Source organism: Leguminivora glycinivorella, chromosome Z, assembly GCF_023078275.1.
Source record: "Leguminivora glycinivorella isolate SPB_JAAS2020 chromosome Z, LegGlyc_1.1, whole genome shotgun sequence".
Taxonomy (NCBI): domain Eukaryota; kingdom Metazoa; phylum Arthropoda; class Insecta; order Lepidoptera; family Tortricidae; genus Leguminivora; species Leguminivora glycinivorella.
Window position 1 is genome coordinate 4,024,078 of NC_062998.1, and position 23,655 is coordinate 4,047,732.

The following is a 23,655-nucleotide window of genomic DNA, read 5'->3' on the forward strand; positions in this document are numbered from 1 at the left end:
CATTGGTCGTTGTGGCCTTGGGTTCAGGCGCTTCCGAGGAAGCTGCGACCGTTCCCTTGTTAGCGCAAGGCGCTTCCGTGGAAGCTGCGACCTGCTGCTGGTTTTTGGGGTTGGATCTTTGTTTCTCCATTGTTTGTATTTTTTATAATTCACCTCCCGTGCTTCCCACCCTCCATGGAGCCCGCAACGTTGGGGATGTAGCTAAAGTGTACACCAGGAATACCCGGAAGGTATAGATGCATTGGGTTGGGTCTCATGCGCGACATCAGGTGCTGCAGACGAGTGGCTGAAGGAAACGATCCCATTTCCTCCAGTGGTTCCACCCGCCCTCGCCCCGTCAGCATGGCCGAGCCCCAGCGTCCTCCCAGAGAACACCCCCCCCACATCTGGCCAGCGGACCGTACCACCTCAACCGTACGGGACGCGTGTCCACTACCCTGCAGTGGCTAGCTGCAGGGCAACCGTTTAGTCCGAAATTCGGACCGAAAAGGGCGTATCGTCCTAAGGGGATAACAACACCCCGACCCCCTGTAGGTCTCAGCCCCCAGGACTCCTGCATCCCGACGTACGGCGTTCAACTGCGCAGGACATACGCAGGCAGGTGTGTATAGTCCGCTTATGCCACCTACTCCATAAGCGGAGCCGGGAGTCCGAGCAACGAAACTAGCAATCCAATCGAAATCAGATTAGCGGCAGTGCCATGGACGACGGGGACGTGGTATGGTAGACTTGTAGAGGTAGACATTGTGAGCTCAGCATCGCACACCTGAACTGACGCACCTACCCCCACCTAACACCCCCACCTAAGACTTACACACAGCTTAATTTGTGGACTCTGTAATTACTGTCAAAATTTATAGAGTAATTTCCAAATAGAATAGAATAATGATGTATTCGTAAGCACACAGACAATAAACAATTTTTAAGATATATAAAAAGCAATAAAGTGCCACAAAATGGCCTCACCTTAGCATACTGCTGGTGATTTCTAGCACTGTTCTTCCAGTGAGACCATTAAGTGAGAAAAATCATGGTAGGGTGTGAAATAGTGTTTTTTCATGTGTAATTATTAATACATTTATTCCGGTGATTGGTAATTTGAGACAGTCCTTTAAATATTTAATGATGTATAAGCATTCTCTTTATGGTTGTGATATGAAACACTATTGCTAAACTGCAGTAATGCCATACAAATATACGCTTACTTAGAATCATTGCTCCAAATGCGCTCCAATTTCGTATCTATCCCATTTTTTTTAAAACAAAATGATTAAAACTTGCGCGCCGGAGAGGTTAGAACTCACGACCATCTATCTGTCTTTTCTGTCAAATCATGCATTAACAAGTTTACGGAAAACTTGCTTAGAGTGCATTAAAAATGGGCTTTTATCCTTGAATACAGTGAGCACTTATAGAAGTTCAAGCAAATCGTGTCGCTAAAAAAAGCCAATTTGAATAATGTAGAGGTTTATCGTCCTATAGAAAATTGGAATTTCGCGACTTTGTTTGTTTAATTTATTTGATACTTTCATTTAAGTGATAAATTTGCTGTCTTGACTATCTATAATACTTTTCTATGTGAAAGAAAATGTTCTGTGATCAGGTGAGCGGCAACCTGACCGTGAACAACGTGCAGTACCGGTCCAACGTGGACGACCTCATACAGCTGGGGGAGCTCGGCAGCGGCACCTGCGGGCACGTGGTCAAGATGATGCACAAGCCCTCGGGCGCCGTCATTGCCGTCAAGGTAATATCTTACTATGACCTTAACCCTTAAATGCATGGTGATGTATATATGCATCATATATTTGATGGCCCGTGGCTCGATATGTAGCTATCCAAAATCACATTTATTGCTTAATTATTATTCATTATTTATTATTATTTAATATACAATTAAATAAATTAAATAATATAATGATTTATTATTTAAGGATTAAGATGAAATGGCGGAAAAGTGAAAAAAAAACAGGACAATGGCGATTTTTAGTATGTGATTTAGGCTGATTTTTTCGGAGTTAGTAATTAGTTTATGTTTTAACATTTTATCATAAAGGTTTCACAAATAGTGTACCTTTTTAATAGTAGTATTTTTTTTAATTAAACTTAGCAATTACGATATATTTATATAAATAAAATTTGGCCTATTTAACTTTCTAACACTGATTTAGTATAAAAATCGATCTTAAATATTTTTTTTATTATTTTTCCCAGTGTCTGAAAACCATTGTCTATCACATATATTAATATCTCGTTAAAAGAAAAATTCATGCATTTAAGGGTTAAACCTAAATAACTCCGTAACAGAGGAAATAAATATTCATTAGGCACTGGTCCCACCAAAAGCGAGAAAGCGAAGAGCTATCAGCGATAGAAACCACAGATAGAAACGCCGCTGGCTCCACAGAAACCAGCGCCGTTGACCACGCTAGCCGTGTCAGCTGCAATGCTGAGTGGAGACCATTTTAGGCCTCACATTGTTATTACTAGTTTTTACTTTGTGCAACTTTTTATCCTATTTTATCTATTGATTTGTACTTATTGATGTGTTGCCTGAATAAATGATTTCTATTCTATTCTAAACTAACAAAAGATAGTCGCTCCCGTATAATGAAAGAGATGCCATGATAGCGCGAGCAAGTTATAGTTCGTCGCCCAGCGATGAACTATAAATCGCTCGCTCTCTTTTTTATTTACACGGAAGCGACTATCTTTTGTCACTTTCTTTAGCCGATAGCTCATCGCTTACTCACTTTTGATGAGACCAGTACCTTATGGTTCAGATGGACATTTGTTTGATTCTCGGCTACGGTGAATTGAAATATATGGGTCAAAACTGAAGTTCAAGTGTTTTAATTCTGTGTTTTAATTCTGAGATGGCAGTCAATCAATCAATTTTTTGTCAATGATTCCGCCCACGTCAAAGTTCAGGAATGCGCGCGCTTTAATGGTACTTTCTTTAACCCTTTACAACGTATTGAAAATGAACTAATGACGAGGCACGCTGACATTTTATCCCGCCAGGCGCCGCCTGTGCAAGTGTCACTGACATTCATATGTGAGAAAGAGAAAAAAATATCTTCTACTCGCTCTCACGTATGAAATTCTTTATCTGTGCAATGGACTAATAAGGTGGCGCCATCTGTCATAACCTTTGAGTGTGCCTCCTCATTTTAGAGATTGAAGTATGTTCTTTTCAAAACAGTTTAATTCCAGCTTATTTCTATTGTCATAATACTTGGTCTAATTAGTAATGTTTGTTGACAGCAAATGCGGCGATCCGGCAACTCTGAGGAGACGAAACGCATCCTGATGGATCTCGATGTCGTTTTGGGCTCACACGACTGCCAGTACATAGGTATGTAATGTTTGAATATGGCAAGATGTGTGTGAGTGTAAGGTCGAAAGTAAACTGTCATAGAAATATAATCATAGGCATCATGCCGTCGGTTTCTTTCACGTCGGAGAAAAAGGGATGAATAGGCTACTTGCATCCTAGTCAAATCAGCTTCTTTTTAAGAACTGTCAAAACGAATTTGAACGACTTGCTAATATGGAATTTATATGAAATTGAATTGAGTGACGTCACGGTCAACTCAGTTACTTTATATATTTCTACCAAACTTATTAAATAGAAATTGTATTTAAAAATAACTTCTGTCCATGTTTTTCTTATAATTATCTGATGTTTTATTTCGTACATGGTATAAAATATTTTATTTTAACTACATTCAAGTTCCCTATACAGACCTATGTTCATATATATAGTGTACTTCCGGCCTAAGGCTTGAGTGCACGTTCATGTTCACGACGTTATCCTTCACCGAAAAGCGACTGGCAAATATTAAATGACATTTCGCACATAAGTTTCGAAAAACTCATTGGTACGAGCCGGGGTTCGCACGCACCTACCGCTAGGCCACCAGCGCTTCTTTCTTTCTTTTTTTTATTGTTTTCTATTCTATTTTATAAAATATCGTGTCGTTCGCAGTGCGTTGTCTCGGCTGCTTCGTGACGGACGCGGACGTGTGGATCTGCATGGAGCTGATGGCGTCCTGTTTCGACAAGCTGCTAAAGCGGCTCGCCGCGCCCATACCGGAGGCTATACTCGGCAAGGTCACCGTCGCGGTGAGTCTAGTATTCAAATAAACAATAGCCAGGTCCACACAGAGAGAGGCACGTCGTGAGGCAATTTCCTCGCGCGGCATACGTACTATGTTGACGTGCCCCGGCCGAGGCAGTGCGAGCGTTTTGCTAGTCCAAGTGACCTATCGTTCACGGCACGTTTGGCGTTTGCTGTGTGAGCACAATGCTTCGCAACGTGCCTGGCTCTGTGTGGACCAGCCTAATAAATAAGTATTGTGGAGAAACCTTACACAGATCAATCTAGACCCAAACTAAGCAGAGAGCTAATAAATACATACTTCCATCCTTGACTTAGGCACGCATATCTGTGTTTATCACACAAATAAATGTCCTTATCTGGATTCGAACCCTGGACCATCGTATCATCATCATACCTGTGTATAGTTTGGCCCTTGTTGGGAGGCAATTTCCGCAAGTCAACAACCATTGTGCCTATTTTCAGTTCTATTTATATCAATTGCCGCTCTAAATGACGTATCGTAAACTTATACTTTTCTTTTAGACGGTGAACGCCCTATCGTACCTGAAAGACACTCACGGCGTGATCCATCGCGACGTGAAACCGAGCAACATACTACTGGACGAGCGCGGGAACGTGAAGCTATGTGATTTCGGCATCAGCGGGCGACTGGTCGACTCTAAGGCTAAGACTAGGAGCGCAGGGTGCGCGGCGTATATGGCGGTAAGTTTAGACTGTATAACTATGGTTGATGTGAAAGGGTGACGTACTGGACGAGCGAGGAATCGTGAAGCTATGTGACTTTGGCATCAGCGGGCGACTGGTCGACTCCAAAGCTAAGACTAGGAGTGCCGGCTGCGCGGCGTATATGGCAGTAAGTATATAGAGTATAAGTGTAAAATATGGTTGATATTAGAGGGTGACATACTGGAGGAACGCGGGAACGTGAAGCTAACGGCCTAGCCACGACAATGGTCTAAGGCGGCGAGCGGGGCGGCTGGGCTGCGCGGGAAACGCGCGCGGGCGCTAGCCATGCCACGTACTTTTAAAATCGGCGGCAGGGCCTAGGAGCGGCCAGAACGTTTTCATATTTAAAAACATGTTTTTTACTGTCGAATATGAATCTAAAGTGCATAGAATGCTTTAATTAGTCAATTACGTCTTGTACAAGAGAATATGTGTGATGACTAAGTACATGGAATTTATTTTATGGCTAGTTAAATGATACTTAATATAAATAAACACTTAGAAAAAAATTAAGAGTAAATACGAATAAATACTATACAAAAATATGTTTGAAAACATTATTACATACTACATACTCGAAAGTACAATTCAATTTTCATTAAATAAAGGTTTCGGGTTCAAGACGCTCATAATAAAAACAATGTTTTGTTTCGCGCGGAATCGCTAGCCCCGTCTAGCCGCCTAGGCCGGTCGCGCCGCTGTAATGTCGTGGCGGTGCCCGCGCGGCGCGCTACAGTTGTTCGAGTCGCGCGCCGCCCCGCGCGCCGCTGCCGCGGGTAGGCCCGTGAAACCCGCGCGCGATTTCGAACAGCGGCGCGAGTCGTGGCATGCCTCGCGCGCGCTGCGTTTTTGTTTTTGTGACTTATCGCTTGCCGCTGCCGCAAAACGCCTTAGACCATTGTCGTGGCTAGGCCGTAAGTGACTTTGGCATCAGCGGACGACTGGTCGCTTCCAAGTATGGTACGGTATGTTTAGACAATAACATATGTAATGTAGTATGTTTAGTATTAAAGGGTTGGCATCAACGGCCGACTAGTCACGAATTACTTGCCATGGGAATAAGCAGAACTATTTTGAACAGCTGACCGAAGGGCCGCCATCTAGCGCGAGCAAATTTGCTTGAGTCATCAAAATTAAATTAATAAATAATAACCTCGTGATAAAATTAAATTATCTGAAACATTAACAATTTTTTAAATATTCTGAAGAGCACATTTTATCTTTTTTAGCCAATACATTAAACATTTGCAAGGGGTACGGGTATTTCCTAAAATCAACACTATTATTGGTATAGATAATCTTATTATTTTCGTAAATCTTTCACGATTGTCCTCTCTGACGGCTGACGACAAACTGAATGAGGCGCCAACGTGTGAACGCAGTTGGCCATTGGTGTCAAGATCCTTTGATGTGTGGACAAAAAACCGACACCAGTCGTTTGGCCGGCCAGCGCTAGCGCCAACTGCCAACATACGTCCAAGTAGCCCTCTACACGCTTGGCCAAGGGGTTCCACCAAGGGTTGGTACAACCGTTGGCCCCATGTGTACAGCGGCCATTAAAACCATCCATTGTGTTTGCAGCCTGAACGGATCGACCCGCCGGACCCTCAACGGCCCGACTACGACATACGAGCCGACGTGTGGTCGCTCGGCATATCGCTGGTCGAACTCGCTACCGGCGTCTTCCCTTACATGAACTGCCAGAACGATTTCGAAGTGCTCACCAAGGTAAGATTATCCATTTTCAAGGACTGAGAACAACAGTGAGAGCACTGAAAGATTTTAGATATAAATTGTTTTTCAATAATAATTTTTCCATTGTTCATGGCAGGTGATATCAGACGACCCGCCGCAACTGCCGGAGGACAGCAACTTTTCTCCGGAGTTCAAGTCTTTCGTATCACAATGGTATGTGTCATTATATAAAGTTATAAACGAATGATTTCTTTAGTAATTTACGTATTTGATCCTGTCAATATGGAAAACTAAAATTGTTGAGCTTTCACAAAATAAAAATAATTGAAAGCCTGAGCCAGAAATATTTGAGGATTGTCAAGAGTGCGCTGTTAATCTCGTGTATGTATCCGGTGGCAGTTCAATGAAAAAAATTGTTGTCTTAAAAATTGTTCAACTTAGCGATATGTACGACATGTACGATGTAGATATGTACGACAGTTTGATCTCATCTTAAATTTCAATACCTTATTATGATAGTGTATAATTTGATATGTACGACAGTTTTGTTCACTTGTGGTTGCGACTGTGCGCAACTTTAGTACCTATTTTATATAAATTGTCACTACCAGTGAGTTCCTGTAATTGGCTTCCCGTATCTACTATGTCTTATATACTTATGTCATAGCTGTTGGATCTCCAAATAAATAAATATAATATAATAATAATAGCGCGTAGTCATATATTTCTGATCAGGCTTTACATCTTTGTTCACTCAATGAAAGTAATTTTTAAGTCAATACATGGTTGATTTGCCCAGTCTAACGAAGAACTACAGACAGCGGCCGAAGTACGCGAAGCTGTTAGAGCACCCGTTCGTAGTGAAGTCGGGCAGGAGTAACGTGTCCGTGGCGGATTGGTACGCCAACATCACCGGGGGACATCCTACACCCGCCAAGGTGAGTCAACAAACTCAACAATAGATACTAATACCACAGTATAATAAAGAGTACTATCGTACAGTATGGCCACTCCCGCTCTCGGTTACCTCACAGTTACCGCCTGTCAAAAACGCGAACGGTTGACCTGTCATATCTCACTCATACAAGCACGTTACGCGTACACCTACACGAGCTTAGACTGTGTGCTAGGAACGCGCCTCTTACATATATTTGATCGCCAGTGTCCGAGGTGTGGCTACGGGGCCTGGACACTTGTATGAGCTTCAATTGTTTGACATGCACTCCGCACACGTCGCCCTGTTGCGAGACCATGTATGGGAATTTTCATAGGCTGGTTTTAGTGTCACGCGGACCGACCGCGCGGAGCGATCCGCGCTGGACTAATATGTGTTAACTTCAGGGAGCGTTTTAGAGTGGCGCGGACGGGTCCGCGCGGACGACAACATCAACTTCATACGCTGTGTGGTACATGCAACTGGTCTACAGGAGTCTTATGACACATATCATGCCCGTGAAAGTTTAAGAGGCCTTATTCCTAAAGACGAGCGTTTTTTGCAAAATAGAACCTTTTTCATTCAAAATTATAAAGAAACTATAAATGATTATTAAAAAAATGATAATGTTCCTAAAAGTACATATCTTAAGCTAGCAAGTCAATTGGTACTACTTTAAAATATGTCTTTTTATACTTCCGAAAAATCAGTTTTTTCGGAAGACGTTTTCAATTTTCATAGTGGGATAGCTCGTTTAGAATCGTGATTGTGCTGTTAAAAATGTTATTTGGGGTAATAAATGATCACAATCCTATTTGTTATATCCTGTACGAGTTAGCTAATACTTTGACATTTTAAGATTTACTTGAAATGGTGGATAAATAACCTTCCGTATCCTCCCCATTTTTTCGATAAAAAGAGGTTTACATTATGTATTTTTCCTGCGATTCCTGCATTTTTTGTAACTCTTAAATAATATTATCTAAACTAGAACTTCTTATTGACCTATAAGAAAAAAATCATACATATAAGACATACCTTTCTGTCGATAGATATGTTTTTAAAACACCTAAAATTCGAATAAAAGACACTGTGCTAACGCGAGCCCGCTCAGTCTGCGCCGAGCGCTCGAAGACAACGGACCTGCGTTTGATCGTCCGGCGCACCTAGCTTTCGTAAGCAGCTCGATAGTTCCGAGAAGTGCCGTAAACTGCGACTAAACAAATCTTGATCCTTTTTACACCTTATGCAATTTTAGCATTCGACATGCTTTTCATATGATTTTGGATTTTAAGTTATACGTGAAGTTTGTTGAGAGTTTGAATTATTATTATATTTTGGGACCAGGATGAGGTTCTGGTTCTCATGATGATGGAGTCAGGCAGGAGATGTTCAACAGAACTGCTATTCTACTTATAATAACTCCACCATGTTTGGGCTCATTAGATTTGGGCTGATGAGCACCATCGATCTAGATGAGGTCCAAGGTCTCATGATGGAGTCAGGAGGTGGTCAATAGAACTGCTATTCTCCTCATCATAACCCCATCATGTTTGGGCTCATTAGATTTGGGCTGACGAGCACCATCGAACTAGATGAGGTCCAAGGTCTCATGACGGGGTCAGGAGGTGGCCAACAGAACTGCTATTCTCCTCATCATAACCCCATCATGTTTGGGCTCATTAGATTTGGGCTGACGAGCACCATCGAACTAGATGAGGTCCAAGGTCTCATGATGGAGTCAGGAGGTGGTCAACAGAACTGCTATTCTCCTCATCATAACCCCATCATGTTTGGGCTCATTAGATTTGGGCTGACGAGCACCATCGAACTAGATGAGGTCCAAGGTCTCATGACGGGGTCAGGAGGTGGCCAACAGAACTGCTATTCTCCTCATCATAACCCCATCATGTTCGGGCTCATTAGATTTGGGCTGACGAGCACCATCGAACTAGATGAGGTCCAAGGTCTCATGATGGAGTCAGGAGGTGGTCAACAGAACTGCTATTCTCCTCATCATAACCCCATCATGTTTGGGCTCATTAGATTTGGGCTGACGAGCACCATCGAACTAGATGAGGTCCAAGGTCTCATGATGGAGTCAGGAGGTGGTCAACAGAACTGCTATTCTCCTCATCATAACCCCATCATGTTTGGGCTCATTAGATTTGGGCTGACGAGCACCATCGAACTAGATGAGGTCCAGGGTCTCATGATGGAGTCAGGAGGTGGTCAACAGAACTGCTATTCTCCTCATCATAACCCCATCATGTTTGGGCTCATTAGATTTGGGCTGACGAGCACCACCGAACTAGACGAGGTCCAAGTTCTCATGATGGAGTCAAGAGGTGGTCAACAGAACTGCTATTCTCCTCATCATAACCCCATCATGTTTGGGCTCATTATAAATATGTGGAAGGTCGTTAATAATAATAAATGTTTTATTAGGGTACCCCTACATGTAAAGAGGGGGCAGATATTTTTTTTCATTTCAACCCCAACGTGTGATATATTGTTAGATAGCTATTTAAAAATGAATTAGGTTTTATTAAGATCGATTTTTGATAATTTTCATATTTTCGGAAATAATCGCTATAACTTTTGAACCATATGTTTAAAAATATGAAAAAAATCACAAAAGTAGAACTTTACAAAGACTTTCTTTGAAAATTTGTTTTGAACTTTATAGGTTAGTTTTTGAGAAAAATACGGAAAACTACGGAACCCTACACTGAGCGTGGCCCGACACGCTTTTGGCCGGTTTTTATTTTATTTTAATACTTTTCTGTGCTATTCATACATAGCCACCCTAGGGGATTCAGTATTGACAGCTTCTTTTTTTCTTTCTGCATATATTTGTTTCCGCTTTTAAGTTTATTGTAAATAAGACTGCTTGCACTTACATTGAGATTATAATTACATAATGCTATTAAATTAAATCTAATAAAGCGTTGTTTTATTTCCTAAATCTCAAAACCCTTTAAATCGAATATGTATAGTAATGAGCAAAAATTTTACCGCAGGCTTTCCAAACCGACGATGCTTGATCAGCTACTTTTAGAACGAACATGTACACCGTGTCCAATAAGTCCGAATACTCACATTTTACCTCAGTTCTAAAGATATAGGGATCACAGGCCATCAAATTCTTATTTAAACTGAAGAGTATATTCCTTTTAATAAAATACAAGCACAAAGTTCATGAAATTTCCGAAGTGTCTAAGAAAAACAAAGAGGTAAAGTGCCAACAAAATACTTGCTCGGCACGCAGGTGACGAGTTATTTTTTATAAGCAGAATCTGTATGTGATAAAACAGACGCCACGTGTCCAAAATAAACTATTATGGGTACCGAGGATAGATAACGTTCCGGGCAACTAGAAAAATGTGCCTAGGTTCCAGAGCTCACCATCGGCCCAGGTGTGGGATGCAGTATGTAAGCGAGGTAAACTACCTTCAGTACTTACAGATAAAAGTGTTAAAATCAACGTTTTTTTCTTTAAAACCAAGGTTTTGGAGAAAAAAATGCCTTAAAGTTAAAAAGGATGCAACTTGGGAATGAGTATCATGTGTCCCAACAAGACGCACCTCCAGCACATTCGGCAAATGGTATTCTAGCGTAGTTTCAGACTAATTTGGCAGTTTTTTATCCGAAACATGAGTGGCCACCCAGGCCTCCAGGTTAGGCGTATTAGACTACTTTGTATGGTCATACATGCTTTGAAGACTAAATTTTTATAAAATCATAAACCTAGACTAGATCATTTCAAAAAGATTATTGAGAGTATTTGGGATGAAATGTGAAGAAAACGGTGCGTGCCGCGTGTGATCCGTTTGAGAAGCGTTTGAGGCTGGTAAACAAGTTAATGCTGGAGTTATTCCAAAACATTTGTTGTGAATGTAGTAAATAAGAGTGCCATTCATAAAATATAATAATAATGTAGTAACTATTTGTTCATTTTGTTTTATTGTCACACTGCACCAAATATCACTGTTCTGGACTGGACGTAAGTGCATGATGTTCTTATAAGAATACCAAAGTCACTATAAGTGTTCCGTTCAGATTTGAGAAGATCGGTTCTGATCTGACCATCATCAGCAGTTCCACTGCACCAAATGTCACTGTTCTGGACGAAAGTGCATGCTGTTCTTTTAAAAATACCAAAGTCACTATAAGCGTGCCGTTCAGATTTGAGAAGTTCCGTTCTGGCCATCATCAGCAGTTCCACTGCACCAAATGTCACTGTTCCGTACCTAAATGCATGCTGTTCCTTTAAAAACACAAAAATCACCATACGTATGCCTTTCAGATTCGAGGAGTTCCCTCGATTACTCCAGGATCCCATCATCAGAACTGGGTTCTGAGAAAAACGGGACCAATCTGTATTCATATACATTCAATATTTTTTTTTTAATCGGTCCAGTAACAACGGAGATATCGAGGAACAAACATAAAAAAATGAAAAAAATAAATAAACATACAGACGAATTGAGAACCTCGCCTCAAATCTCTCAGATTTGAGGCGACGGTTAAAAAGTGACACATCATGAGCAGTTCCAATGCACCAAATGTCACTGTTCTGGACGTAAGTGCATGCTGTTCTTATAAAAATATGAAAGTCAGTATAACTGTGATAATTTCCGAAAATATTAATATTATCAAAAAACGATCTTAGTAAACCCTTATTCTTTTTTAAATACCTATCCAAAAATATATCACACGTTGGGGTTGGAATGAAAAAAAAAATCAGCCCCCACTTTACACTTTACACTAATAAAACATTTTTTTCCAATTTTCATTTTTGCACTTTGTTGACGTGATTGATATACATATTGTTACTAAATTTCAGCTTTCTAGTGCTTACGGTTACTGAGATTATCCGCGGACGGACGGACGGACGGACGGACGGACGGATGGACAGACAGACATGGCGAAACTATAAGAGTTCCTAGTTGACTACGGAACCCTAAAAAACAGAAATCACTATTAAACTATTCTCTAATTTCAAGTTCCTAACTAAAATTTTCACCCCCTTTTTCCCTCTACTAGGGGTGTAAATTTTCATAATCGATTCTTATCTCTTCGAAATTTTGTTAATGCAATCTATACAAATTTCGACTTTCTAGCTTTCGTAGTTTCGGCTCAGCGGTGTTGGTTGTTGAATCAATCAATTAGGAAACCTGAATTTAAATATGTACATGTAGACTAATACTATACTTTTACTACATTCATATACCTTATTTACTACTACCATACCATGAATATGAAATTAAATAAAGAGTCCCCATATAAAATTGAAAATTATATTATTAGCAATTTAATTCAAAACTATCAAGATTATTCGTGTCTGCGTTGAAACGCGCGTTGAGTTGCCGGTGCTCGCGTACCGAGCGCCAACGCCATCTATCGATGGCCGTTTCGTGAAATTGATGAGCGCTCTAAGGAGTAAGGAGTCTTAAACTATCTCTAAACAACAAAATGAAAACGCTATCCTGTAGTCAAAATACTGTCGCGTCTCTCCTAGGTAGATACAAGTCAAGGGTAAACAGGTACCTTCTGGGCGAGCACGTCTTCGCTTCGACTAGTCTGTGGCCACGAGTAAAAAACACAAATGTCAGTGTATTGTGTCTCGGTATCTCCACCATCTTGCCATGGTTACATCACAAGACTGAGAGAAAATTTAAATTGTGACAAACTGTATTATGGTAACCAAATTTCTTCTGACCTATTAGGACACCCGTTTATTCCCATACAATTTTTACAGACCGTGACAACAACAGCGACGCACACAGTGACAAGCGCGCGGGAATTCGAAGCGCCCGTGACGCCTCAACCCGTCAGGAACATGGTCACCAGCCAGTGGAACGTGGAGCTCACTCCCACACCCGCAAGGTAACCAGTGTATTACACCTTCACAACACGCACACACTCACGCTTATCAACCTTAAACATAGTTGACCATAAAAATCCCCCTCACCTAGACCATCGTCATCCTCTTTGCTTTATCCCGGCATTCGCCACGGCTCGTGAGAGCCTTCGGTCCGCTTTGACAACTAAATCACATAAACCCAAGATTTGGCGTAGACACTAGTTTTACGAAAGCGACTGCCATCTGACCTTCCAACCTGAGGGGTAACTAGGCCTTATTGGGATTGGGAGCGACTGGCAATTGTCAAATGATATTTCGCACATAAGTTCCGAAAAACAATGGTACGAGCCAGGGTTCGAACCCGCGACCTCCGGATTGGACGGCACTCTCTTACCGCTGTTACCGCTAGGTCACCAGCGCTTCCTCATAAAGATGAATACTGCCAAAGGAAATCTTTTTAACCCTCGACGCAAAAACGACGGGGTGTTTTATAACTTATGTTTGACGTGTCTGGCTGTGTGTGTGTCTGTCTGTCTGTCTGTGTGTGTCTGTCTGTCTGTGGCATCGTAGCTCCCGAACGGATGAACCGATTTAGATTTAGTTTTTTTGTCTGAAAGCTGAGTTAATCGGGAGTGTTCTTAGCCATGTTTCATTAAAATCGGTCTACTATGTCGCGGTCGGGGGTTTTTTCAAAATGTTATGTTTATTCAACCTCGTTGTTGACCTTTTCTGAGCCAACTAATAATATTGTAATGTGCAGGGCGTGGTGGGCGTCGGCAGGCCCGCACGCCGGAGGCAGCTCCTCGCAGCCCGCCAGCCTCGAGACCGACTTCGCCAACCACTCGCCTTACCCTCGGCGCAGGTCAGTCTGTCTCCACCTTACACCAGGCGAGCGACAGAGACGACATGTGAACTCGCTATAGACGAACTAGAATATCAACTGACCCTTGTCCGGAATTGTTAGAAGACCAGATTGACCGGAATTGTAAGAAGTTTGATATATAGGGGCTGTGCGCGTTGGAGGGTCTGTCTGGCCCCTGGCCCGGAAACATAATCTTCACATTGAGATTTTAGTTGCCTTCTACAGTTTACCTAAATTTTCTTAGTGCATTGTATATGTTGCCATCTTTGCGAAACTAAATTTGACTTTAACCTTCGCGTCAAGAAGGCTTATGCTTTTAATATTTATGTTTTAATTTTTTTTGCAGGACGCTAGAGGCATGCGCGTCTCCACCCCCGCCGCCGGCTCGGCGGGTCTCCGCGGACAACCGGTGGCGGCCCTCGCCCGCGGTACGTACCCAAAATATAACACTGCTTTGTGAATATTATACTATAGTGTACTAATAAAAATATAATTCAACTTACAGAGCTCGGGAAACACTAGTCCTATAGTCCTACAGAGGTTCTACCACCAGAGTCAACAGCGGCGGTCGCGGGTCGACCTGCACGCGACGCCCCGTCACAGGAGGTACGTAATACCGATGCGTGTGTACAGAATTCGAGACTTTAAGGCAGCCGTTAAAGCGTTCTATGACTCTGTGATTGGCCCTAAATGTTTTGGTCTCGAATTCTGTACATTGTACTTGTACTCGTACTACTTTACGTATCTAAACAGCCAATGATTTATAGTGTTCCTAAGGACATATGTGCAATTTGAGTAGTAACTATGACTTGATTTTTACACTATTATACCAAAAGTTACTTATAAGGTATACATGATGCGATATATAAATATACATTTTAAATACTCATGGGGACAATTTAACACTTATCAGAGCTACGCGACGGGAACTTATATGCATTTTATTTTCTTGTATCTTGCTGCTAATGCGAGTATTTGACTGAGTGATTTGAGCGAAGCGATTTCTTAAAGGCACTACCAAAAAAGTTACAATAAAATCAATGTTATTCGCAACATCAGTCCTACATTTACCTGAAATAAGACGTGGTGTGAGAAGTTAGATAGTATGATGTCGGTCTAGCTACTGGAGATAAACAAATTGACCGCTCCAATCAATTCAGAGCGCGGCGCGTACAATCTATATCGCAATCGGGCAGGGTTTGATGATGCACTGTTGCTATCAGCACCAAATAATCACATATAAATACTTAAATACATAAAAAACACCTCTTTAAAATAATGAATCTGCAACAAATACCCGTGCTCATCAGCATCATACAAATAAATATTATTATTTACCACTTCATAAATATGCAATTTTGCTTGGCGACTTTACTTCTTGCATTTCACAAGCGAACGCTATGTTTCCTTACCATTGTAATATTGTGCAATCCTCTTTGGTTTAAATGAGCGGGTCTCACTGCTGGGCCAAGGCCTCCCCCCTCCCTTTCCACGTATCCCGGTCTTGATTTGTTTTCCACCAGTCCTTTATATCAAAGGCGTCAAGGTCATCTCGCCAACATCGTCGAGGTTTGCCGCGACCACGAGTTCTTTGTCCGGTGTCATTCTTACTTGATGTCAAACAAAGAGTATGAAACTTCTGCAAACAAGATACTTAATCAGTATTGATAATAAAACGTTTACTAACAGGTGTGGTACATTTCTTGCAACTTACTTTTGCACTTTACCAACGGATTCGGTAGAAATTTGGAGCAATGAAGGTTTTCTGAAACGTTTTTGTCGCAAGGCGGCGATACTGAGGCGCCAGTAGGCCTAGCACATGATGACTGCGAGAGTATGTCGCCGCGAGATATATCACACGTCTTCTTCTAACTGTATTGATGACGTAAGGACGGGTAGTTTATCTCGCGGCAATCATGTGCTAACCCTGCAGGTCTTTCTGGCAGCAAAATTCGAAATTCACCAATCAAATACATCAACATTTATACCCACATTCCAATGACAATCCGATATGATCCGATCTGATGATGCAGGCAGAACGCTATATAAAATATGTTACAGGACTTCGCAATAATTAAAGAGTGTTAATATTTTGTAAGACCCATTTAAGGTATACCTATTTTTATTTATACCACGTCGGTGGCATACAGGTATACGGTCCGCCTGATGGAAAGCGGTCACCGTAACCTATGGACGTCTGCAATTCACGGGGTGTCACATGCGCGTTGCCGACCCATTAGAAACTTGTACACTTTTTTGAAGAACCCCATACTGTTCATCGGGAATACCTCGGCAGCTCCGCTCTATATTGTTTGTCACCCTGCTGTGTTGCAATTCTGTAATATTAGCAAGCTATTTAATATTAATCAATAATATTTAGTGACATTGCTTATGCGAAACCGTAATAGACGGACATTATGTTGTATGATGTTTGTTTCTCAATAAAGATAAAAAAAAAATTCACTACGTGCACGACTGGTGCTGCCTTCATTTCGTCAGCTTTTGGCACTGTTCCAACCACGAGCTAGTAAGCTATGAGCTATCGGCTTTAAAAACGAACAAAAGGTAATCCCATGCAAATAAAAGGGACACGGCGATGTTTATAGTTACTCGCCCAGCGGTGAGCTATCAAAATCGCCGTGTCTCTTTTATTTGCCCGGGAGTGCTTATCTTTTGTTCGTTTTTATAACCGATAGCTCATAGCTTACTAGCTCGCGGTAGGAACAGTGCCTTTCTATATTAAAAATTGTATGTTGTCAGATTTGTTTTAATGTTCGACATGCCCAAAAGGTGACGTGTATTTGCGACAGTCAGCGGCACTCTGTCACGCACGTTTCCAATAGAATTAAATTCTATTATGTACTAGTATAATATTGTATTAGACCCCTTATTCGTTGTATTAGTTATTTTTGTTTATTGAGAGCTATGCGATTTTCTGTTACTGATATTGAATGCGAAATGATATTTTAGGGTGTACTGTTAATATACGCTATGCTATACAGTTTATGCATTAAATGCGAAAGTAACCGTTTGTCTGTTTGTTGCATCTTCATGCTTAAATTATACAAAGAAATAAGAAAAAATCTATAAGCTATCAATATAGACCCAGTGATGTTACTATTGTTTATAATCGATGGAATTTTAATTTTAATCACTATCCTCCTTCCGTTATTCCGGCTTTTGCCCCGGCTCATGGGAGCCTGGGGTCCGCTTTGACAACTAATCCCAAGATTTGGCGTAGGCACTAGTTTTTACGAAAGCGACTGCCATCTGACCTTCCAACTCGAAGGGTAAACTAGACCTTATTGGAATTAGTCTGGTTTCCTCACGATGTTTTCCTTCACTGAAAAGCGACTGGCAAATATCAAATGACATTTATAAAAACTCATTGGTGCGAGCCGAATATTGTCTGTGATTAGAGTTGCCGTACCTCTCGCCTGAAACACAGGGTTTCCCTAGTTCGGGCAAATGTAAATCATCGATAATTTTAAGTATTTGTTGGATGTAATGTAAATATGCAATACTTGTTTTAAAAAAAAATTATGTTTATGTTTTATGTTTAGACTTGAAAGTTTGGGCAAGCATGTTCCTGTAGACATGCATTGTCACTATTAAGTTATTGAAGGGCTATTGCGAATAATATGTTAATTCGCATGTAAGTTTGACTAGGTGGCAAAACGTGACTAGGTGGCGCGCGCTAGGCCCTCTGAAAAAAAAAAACCACTTCGTTAAGGAGTGTGTAGTATGTGTGTGTTACCCACTACTCATAAAGGTTTACTAAAGTTAATTTCGTTTGTCCCTTTCTGACGTGTATGATGATAGAATAGTACAAACTATTTTTATTTGACGACCGGTCTGGTCTAGCGCGTAGTGACCCTGCCTGTTAAGCCGCGGTCCCTGGTTCGAATCCCGGTAAGGGCATTTATTTGTGTGATGAACACAGATAGTTGTTCCTGAGTCATGGATGTTTTCTATGTATATAAGTATGTATTTATCTATATTAGTAAGTATATCGTCGCCTAGCTCCCATAGTACAAGCTTTACTTAGTTTGGGGCTAGATAGATCTGTGTAAGGTGTCCCCCAATATTTATTTATTTTAACTATAACACTCCCGTGAGACTCAAACATATTTAAAATATTTTAAGCGGGTTACTCACGTGTGAAGTCGATATAACGTTCGACATGTTTCGATCCATTTACGAAGATCTTTCTCAAGAGTAGCGACCCCGCCTTTACGGGCGCTTGCTCTGTGTGCGTGGCTGCTGAGGGCGGGCAGAGGGGGGTCAGCAGCCGTTATTCATTGCCCCTAAATTCGTGGGTCCTACCCCCACTGTCTAACCCGCTCCACCTGTTGCAGCCTAAGCCGCGAGCACAGCACGGGACGGTCCCCGGAGCCGCCGCCGCGCACCGGCCGCCCGCACCACATGCTCGGACACGACGGTAAACACTATTCCGTTACCATGCTACTTAATACAGGTGAGGGGAGAATACAGTCAGCATAGTGTGGCTACTCACTAACATGGACGTCTAAGGGTCGGTTGCACCAAACCGTCTGTCACCGTTAAAGCGTTCGTTAAATTTTATTGTATGGGAAGTTCCATAGACGTCTGCTGCGTGACGCTGATGTGTCTGTCAAATGTGGTTGATGCAACTGGCCCTAAGGCACTGGTCCGCCCCATCAAAAGCGAGTAAGAACTGTCAAAACGATTTGCTAATACGGAATTACTATGAAATACCAAAAACATACAACTACAGTCTAAGAAATAAAGTACCTCAGAACCATATAGAAAAAGGTACGGTGGCCTAGATGGCGTTACACCTTTGGGGGACGCTCGGCTAGATGGTGCTAATATTAATATATGACATTTTAACACATATCAAGCTAAGAATATGATCTAAATTGTCAAAATTGATGTTTAAAAGTTTTAAGCTTGTGTCGAGAGATGGCAGTCTATGCACTGTGATTACACATTTTACTTTGACAGTAACTCTATAATATTCGATCCTCTTTGGAAATACTGAGGAGTGACGTCACGGTCAATTCATTTACTTTATATCTTTCTCTTTGACTTATTAAATAGAAATTATGTTTAAACATAACCGCAGTCCATATTTTTCTTCTAATAATGTGGTGCTTTATTTCGTGCACTGCATAAAATGTTTTATTTTAACACTTTCGAAACCGGGCTCTACGCGGCGCTACGACATTTTCGCTACATACGGGTTTCCCCATGTAATCGGCTACGCTTCTACGAGCGGTGTGCCCGACAGTCGGGTTCTTGGTAGCGAAAGTGTTAAGTGTAGGAAACTAGTCTATTCACAAGAGCTGGCACGAATGGAACACATGTGTGAATGAAAATACGTACGAGTACCTATGCAGTCAAATATCCATAGGTAGGTGTGTGACAGACTAACCAATAAAATGGTGGCTCTTGACAGTTAAGACTATATATCGTCACTACTTTAAAAAAAACTTGTATCTTCGTAAAATTGTAGTAAGTATGTATGGAATGCATATAGACTTACTGCGTTTTAACTTTAAGGAGCAGCGTGAGATACGACATTTTTTCAAAGTAGTGACGATATATCAATGCATTTGTCACTCACGTTTCATTCGTGCCAGCTTTCGTATATCGACCTGTAAATAAAAGAGACGCGATATATATAGTTCGTCCTCCGTCTTTTGTTTACACAGGAGCGACTATCTTTTGTTCGTTCCTATGGCCGATAGCTTATCGGTTACTCGCTTTTGGTGGGACCAGTGCCTAAGCTAAACTTTTACACTAGGCAAAAAGTGCCTGTGTAACATATGCCTAAACATGTGTGAACGCATTTTACATTCTGCACTGTCGCTTTACTTTATCTTTTCAGGGCAACTCACACTAACGAAATATCATCACTACGCCTTACATATAAAACAAAGTCGCCCGCCAAGTCTGAGTGTGTGTGTGTTCGCGATAAACTAACTACTAAACGAATTTGTGTTTTGGATTTCACCTACCGTATGAATAGAATGATTCTTGAGGAAGGTTATAGGTTTAGGCTTGACGATATTTGTTAAATAAGTAAGTAACTAGTTGACTACGGAACCCTAAAAATGGCGCTGCTCAAGGTCTTTAATCGAATACGCTGCCCATACCGCCTGAGCTATAACAAAACAGTGTATGGTGAAATTGTACTTATATACTTCTACTTACTTAATTCCTGTGGCGCTACAACTCTTTGTATTTATATATGTGTACAATAAAGTCCGTGATGGCATATGTCTATCTTTTACGGATGACTTACTATCATCATTTTTATAATTTAACTAGCTTTTTCCCGCGGCTTTGCTCGCCTTAAATTAGAAAATTGAGGAATGCTTCATACAAACTTCCACCCCTCCTCATAAGGAAGTGGGGGGTTAGAAGGAGACAAAAAGTAGCATATGTCACTCTCCATCCCCTCAACTATCTCCACTTAAAAAAATCACGTCGTTATATGGCTCCGTTTTGCCGTGAAAGACGGACAAACAAACATACACACACACTTTCCCATTTATAATATTAGTATGGATCACCGTGCGTAGCCGAGGCGGGCCGCTTAACTTATAAGTATTGAGGAGTGATAATATCAAGCGAACACATCAAATTTGATCATGCACAGGCAACCAATTGGAATCGGAACGTTATAAATCAGATTGTCAGAAATCTCTTACTGCTTGTCATTTTGACATGGTTGTAGAGTGGCCTAGGGTTCCAATTGGTTGACTGTACAGGTACATTAATTCAAACGAGCTGGCACGAATGGAACGAATGTGTGCTCACTCAGGCCGCACACTAAGACTATGTGTGCAAATTTGCAATAAGGATGCTTGTGTGTGTTTCAGCAAACGGAGTGGACCTGGAGCCGCCTTCGCTGCACGAGCGGCTGCACCCTCACCCACCGTCGCCGCTCCTGCTCAACAATAGGTACGCGAGGTGAGACAGAATGATTGATACTATTACTTGTTGCGAATACTATTTGTGTGGGTGTAGATGGGCACAGACGGTTAAGCTAACTATATGACTTAATTCTTTGACCGCTAAGTCTTTGTGTATTCTTTTTTTAATCTTTGAAAAACATTTGATGTAGAGTGCCATTACTTATTGGTTATTATGGCGTTTAAGGCACTGGTCCCACCGCGAGCTAGTAAACTATGAGCTATCGGCTATAAATAGGAACAAAACATAAAGCACTCCCGTGCAAATAAAAGAGACACGGCGATATTAATAGCTCACTGCTGGGCGAGTAGGCGGGACCAGTGCCTAAATTGCCAAGGTTATAATGAGGCTCACTGGAGGGTTAGGATAGATGAAGATGACGTCACTGAATACAGTATGCTGACCAGCCAGAAAAATTCTGTCAATAGTTAAATATGTGATTTGAGAGATGGTCGCAAAATCGTTGATGAGACCTGGTCCCCGGCACTTGCAAACAAAAGGGAAAGAAGGCACCGTAGCGAAACGTCGCGATCGGTTGCAAGCTTCCCTTGTCGGTTATGTGTCAAAGTATGTCGGTCTCGCATAGGTCTGTTTAGCCGCTAAACTCGATGTTTCTCGGTCATTGCACCATGAATTGTCTGAAAGAGACGCTAAAGCCAGTACAGATGTAGTGTGAAAAGGGATTTCTTCGTATTTTTCCGGAAACGTTTGTGTTTGTTATGCTAGTTCAGTCAATGTCAGTACATCTTGTACTGAGACTGACTGAAATAGCATGACACATTCGTACGTTTCCGTAACAATACGACAGCAAATCTTTTCGCACTACATTATGTAGTAATTAGTGACAGTGGCGCGACCTAGCGTGATAAAACACCAGTTTGCTCATTGTGCTCTCAAATAAAATTTACTACTCATTTGTTTTCGCACGTGGTGGGCTGTTTGAGGTGATCGGAACTAAGGGAGCAAAACTTTAACAAAACCTTAGAACTGACGTAAAAAAAAACCAAGATAATTATTTTCAAATCAAATGTGTTAAATTTGATTCTATACCTGAATCCAAGATTTACAATACTCACTCTATAATGTCCACTTAGCAAGTTTTGCTCCCATATTTCCGATCACTGGTTATTACTGTTGTTTCTAAGAACCAGTATGTCCGGCAGGTTATCGGAAGGCCGGAGCCAAAGCCTGACGCGCGCGGAGCCGCGGAACGGGTTCCGCACGGACCAGCCCGCGCCGCACGCGCCGCGGCACCGCCACGACGACCAAGGTACGCCACGACCGCGTGTCGCCGCCAGATAAACCGTTTGGTTGTGTTACATGTGTCAAATTACATACGGGACTCTGATTAGATATTCTCGTTGCAGTTTTGCGAGAGATTTTAACAGCATATTCTTAATTCCATTTGGCGTAGGCACTAGTTTTACGAAAGCGACTGCCATCTGACCTTCCAACCCGAAGCGTAACTAGGCCTTATTGGAATTAGTCCGGTTTCCTCACGATGTTTTCCTTCACCGAAAAGCGACTGGCAAATATCTAATGACATTTCGCACATAAATTCCGAAAAACTCATTGGTGCGAGCCGGGGTTCGAACCCGCGACCTCCAGAGCGAAAGTCGCACGTACTTGTCAAAGCGGACCCCAGGGCCGTTGAGCCGTGGCAAATGCCGAAATAACGCAAGGAGGATGATGATTCCTAATCCCATTTTAAGACGAGAGCCGTTTAAGAAACGATATTAATTTAATTGTTCTTATGGAAATGGATTCAAAAACATATGTTACAATACAAATTTTAAGACTAAAATGTCATAATATTATACTTTTCGGGATTTCGCCTAGTTTCATAGTTATTACCAATTGAAAAAAAATATTCTTATTGTACAAACGGGTTTTTTACCGACGTTGATGCCATTATGGAGAATAGTTTCACTATCATCATTGATAGATGTCAAAAAGTGAGAAGTAAAACCTTTCAAAAATCAGGTTTTCAGAAGAAAAACGTCAAAACTCACTTTTAGTGCCAATTTTATGAATCTTTTTATGTTAAAACTAAATTTGGGAGAGGACACTGACTTCTGTAACACAGGTTTTACCTAGCTCAGAAGTCAGGGACCTACACATCTGGCTGTACGGTACATTTGCTCAATAAAATATTTTATTTATTATTATTTATTTTTTATGTAAAAATACATTCAAAAATAGTTAAAAATATATTTTTTTGGGCAAAATTTCCTCAACTATATAAAAAATATCTTTCTTTTGGCCTCAGGAATGCGTGGTTAATACCTCTCGCAATTCCTCACGAGCACCGTGTATACACGGTATAAATACACGAAGAATCTGAATTTTAACAGCGTGTAACACAAACATCTAATACAATCAAATATCTTTGACTATAGGCACTGGTCTCACCAAAAGCGAGTAAGCTATGAGCTATCGGTGATAAAAACGAACAAAAGATAGTCGCCCCCGTGTAAATA

The 23,655-nt window shown here is 41.4% G+C and overlaps 1 protein-coding gene across 5 annotated transcripts in view; it reads left to right on the forward strand.

The window, feature by feature from the left end:
- LOC125241056 (dual specificity mitogen-activated protein kinase kinase 7-like) overlaps nucleotides 1–23,655 on the forward strand; it is a 43,906-nt gene that overhangs the window by 6,430 nt on the left and 13,821 nt on the right. For 2 of the 5 annotated variants that reach the window (XM_048149340.1, XM_048149345.1), the window contains exons 3-16: nucleotides 1,604–1,747; nucleotides 3,268–3,358; nucleotides 3,992–4,128; nucleotides 4,649–4,828; nucleotides 6,434–6,580; nucleotides 6,684–6,760; nucleotides 7,347–7,485; nucleotides 13,246–13,373; nucleotides 14,111–14,212; nucleotides 14,559–14,640; nucleotides 14,718–14,818; nucleotides 18,571–18,689; nucleotides 21,082–21,172; nucleotides 22,339–22,445. In XM_048149340.1, the coding sequence (XP_048005297.1) occupies nucleotides 1,604–1,747; nucleotides 3,268–3,358; nucleotides 3,992–4,128; nucleotides 4,649–4,828; nucleotides 6,434–6,580; nucleotides 6,684–6,760; nucleotides 7,347–7,485; nucleotides 13,246–13,373; nucleotides 14,111–14,212; nucleotides 14,559–14,640; nucleotides 14,718–14,818; nucleotides 18,571–18,689; nucleotides 21,082–21,172; nucleotides 22,339–22,445 (1,645 nt within the window). The remainder of the gene's footprint in view (nucleotides 1–1,603; nucleotides 1,748–3,267; nucleotides 3,359–3,991; nucleotides 4,129–4,648; nucleotides 4,829–6,433; nucleotides 6,581–6,683; nucleotides 6,761–7,346; nucleotides 7,486–13,245; nucleotides 13,374–14,110; nucleotides 14,213–14,558; nucleotides 14,641–14,717; nucleotides 14,819–18,570; nucleotides 18,690–21,081; nucleotides 21,173–22,338; nucleotides 22,446–23,655) is intronic. The other 3 variants (XM_048149342.1, XM_048149343.1, XM_048149344.1) reach the window with 3 other exon arrangements.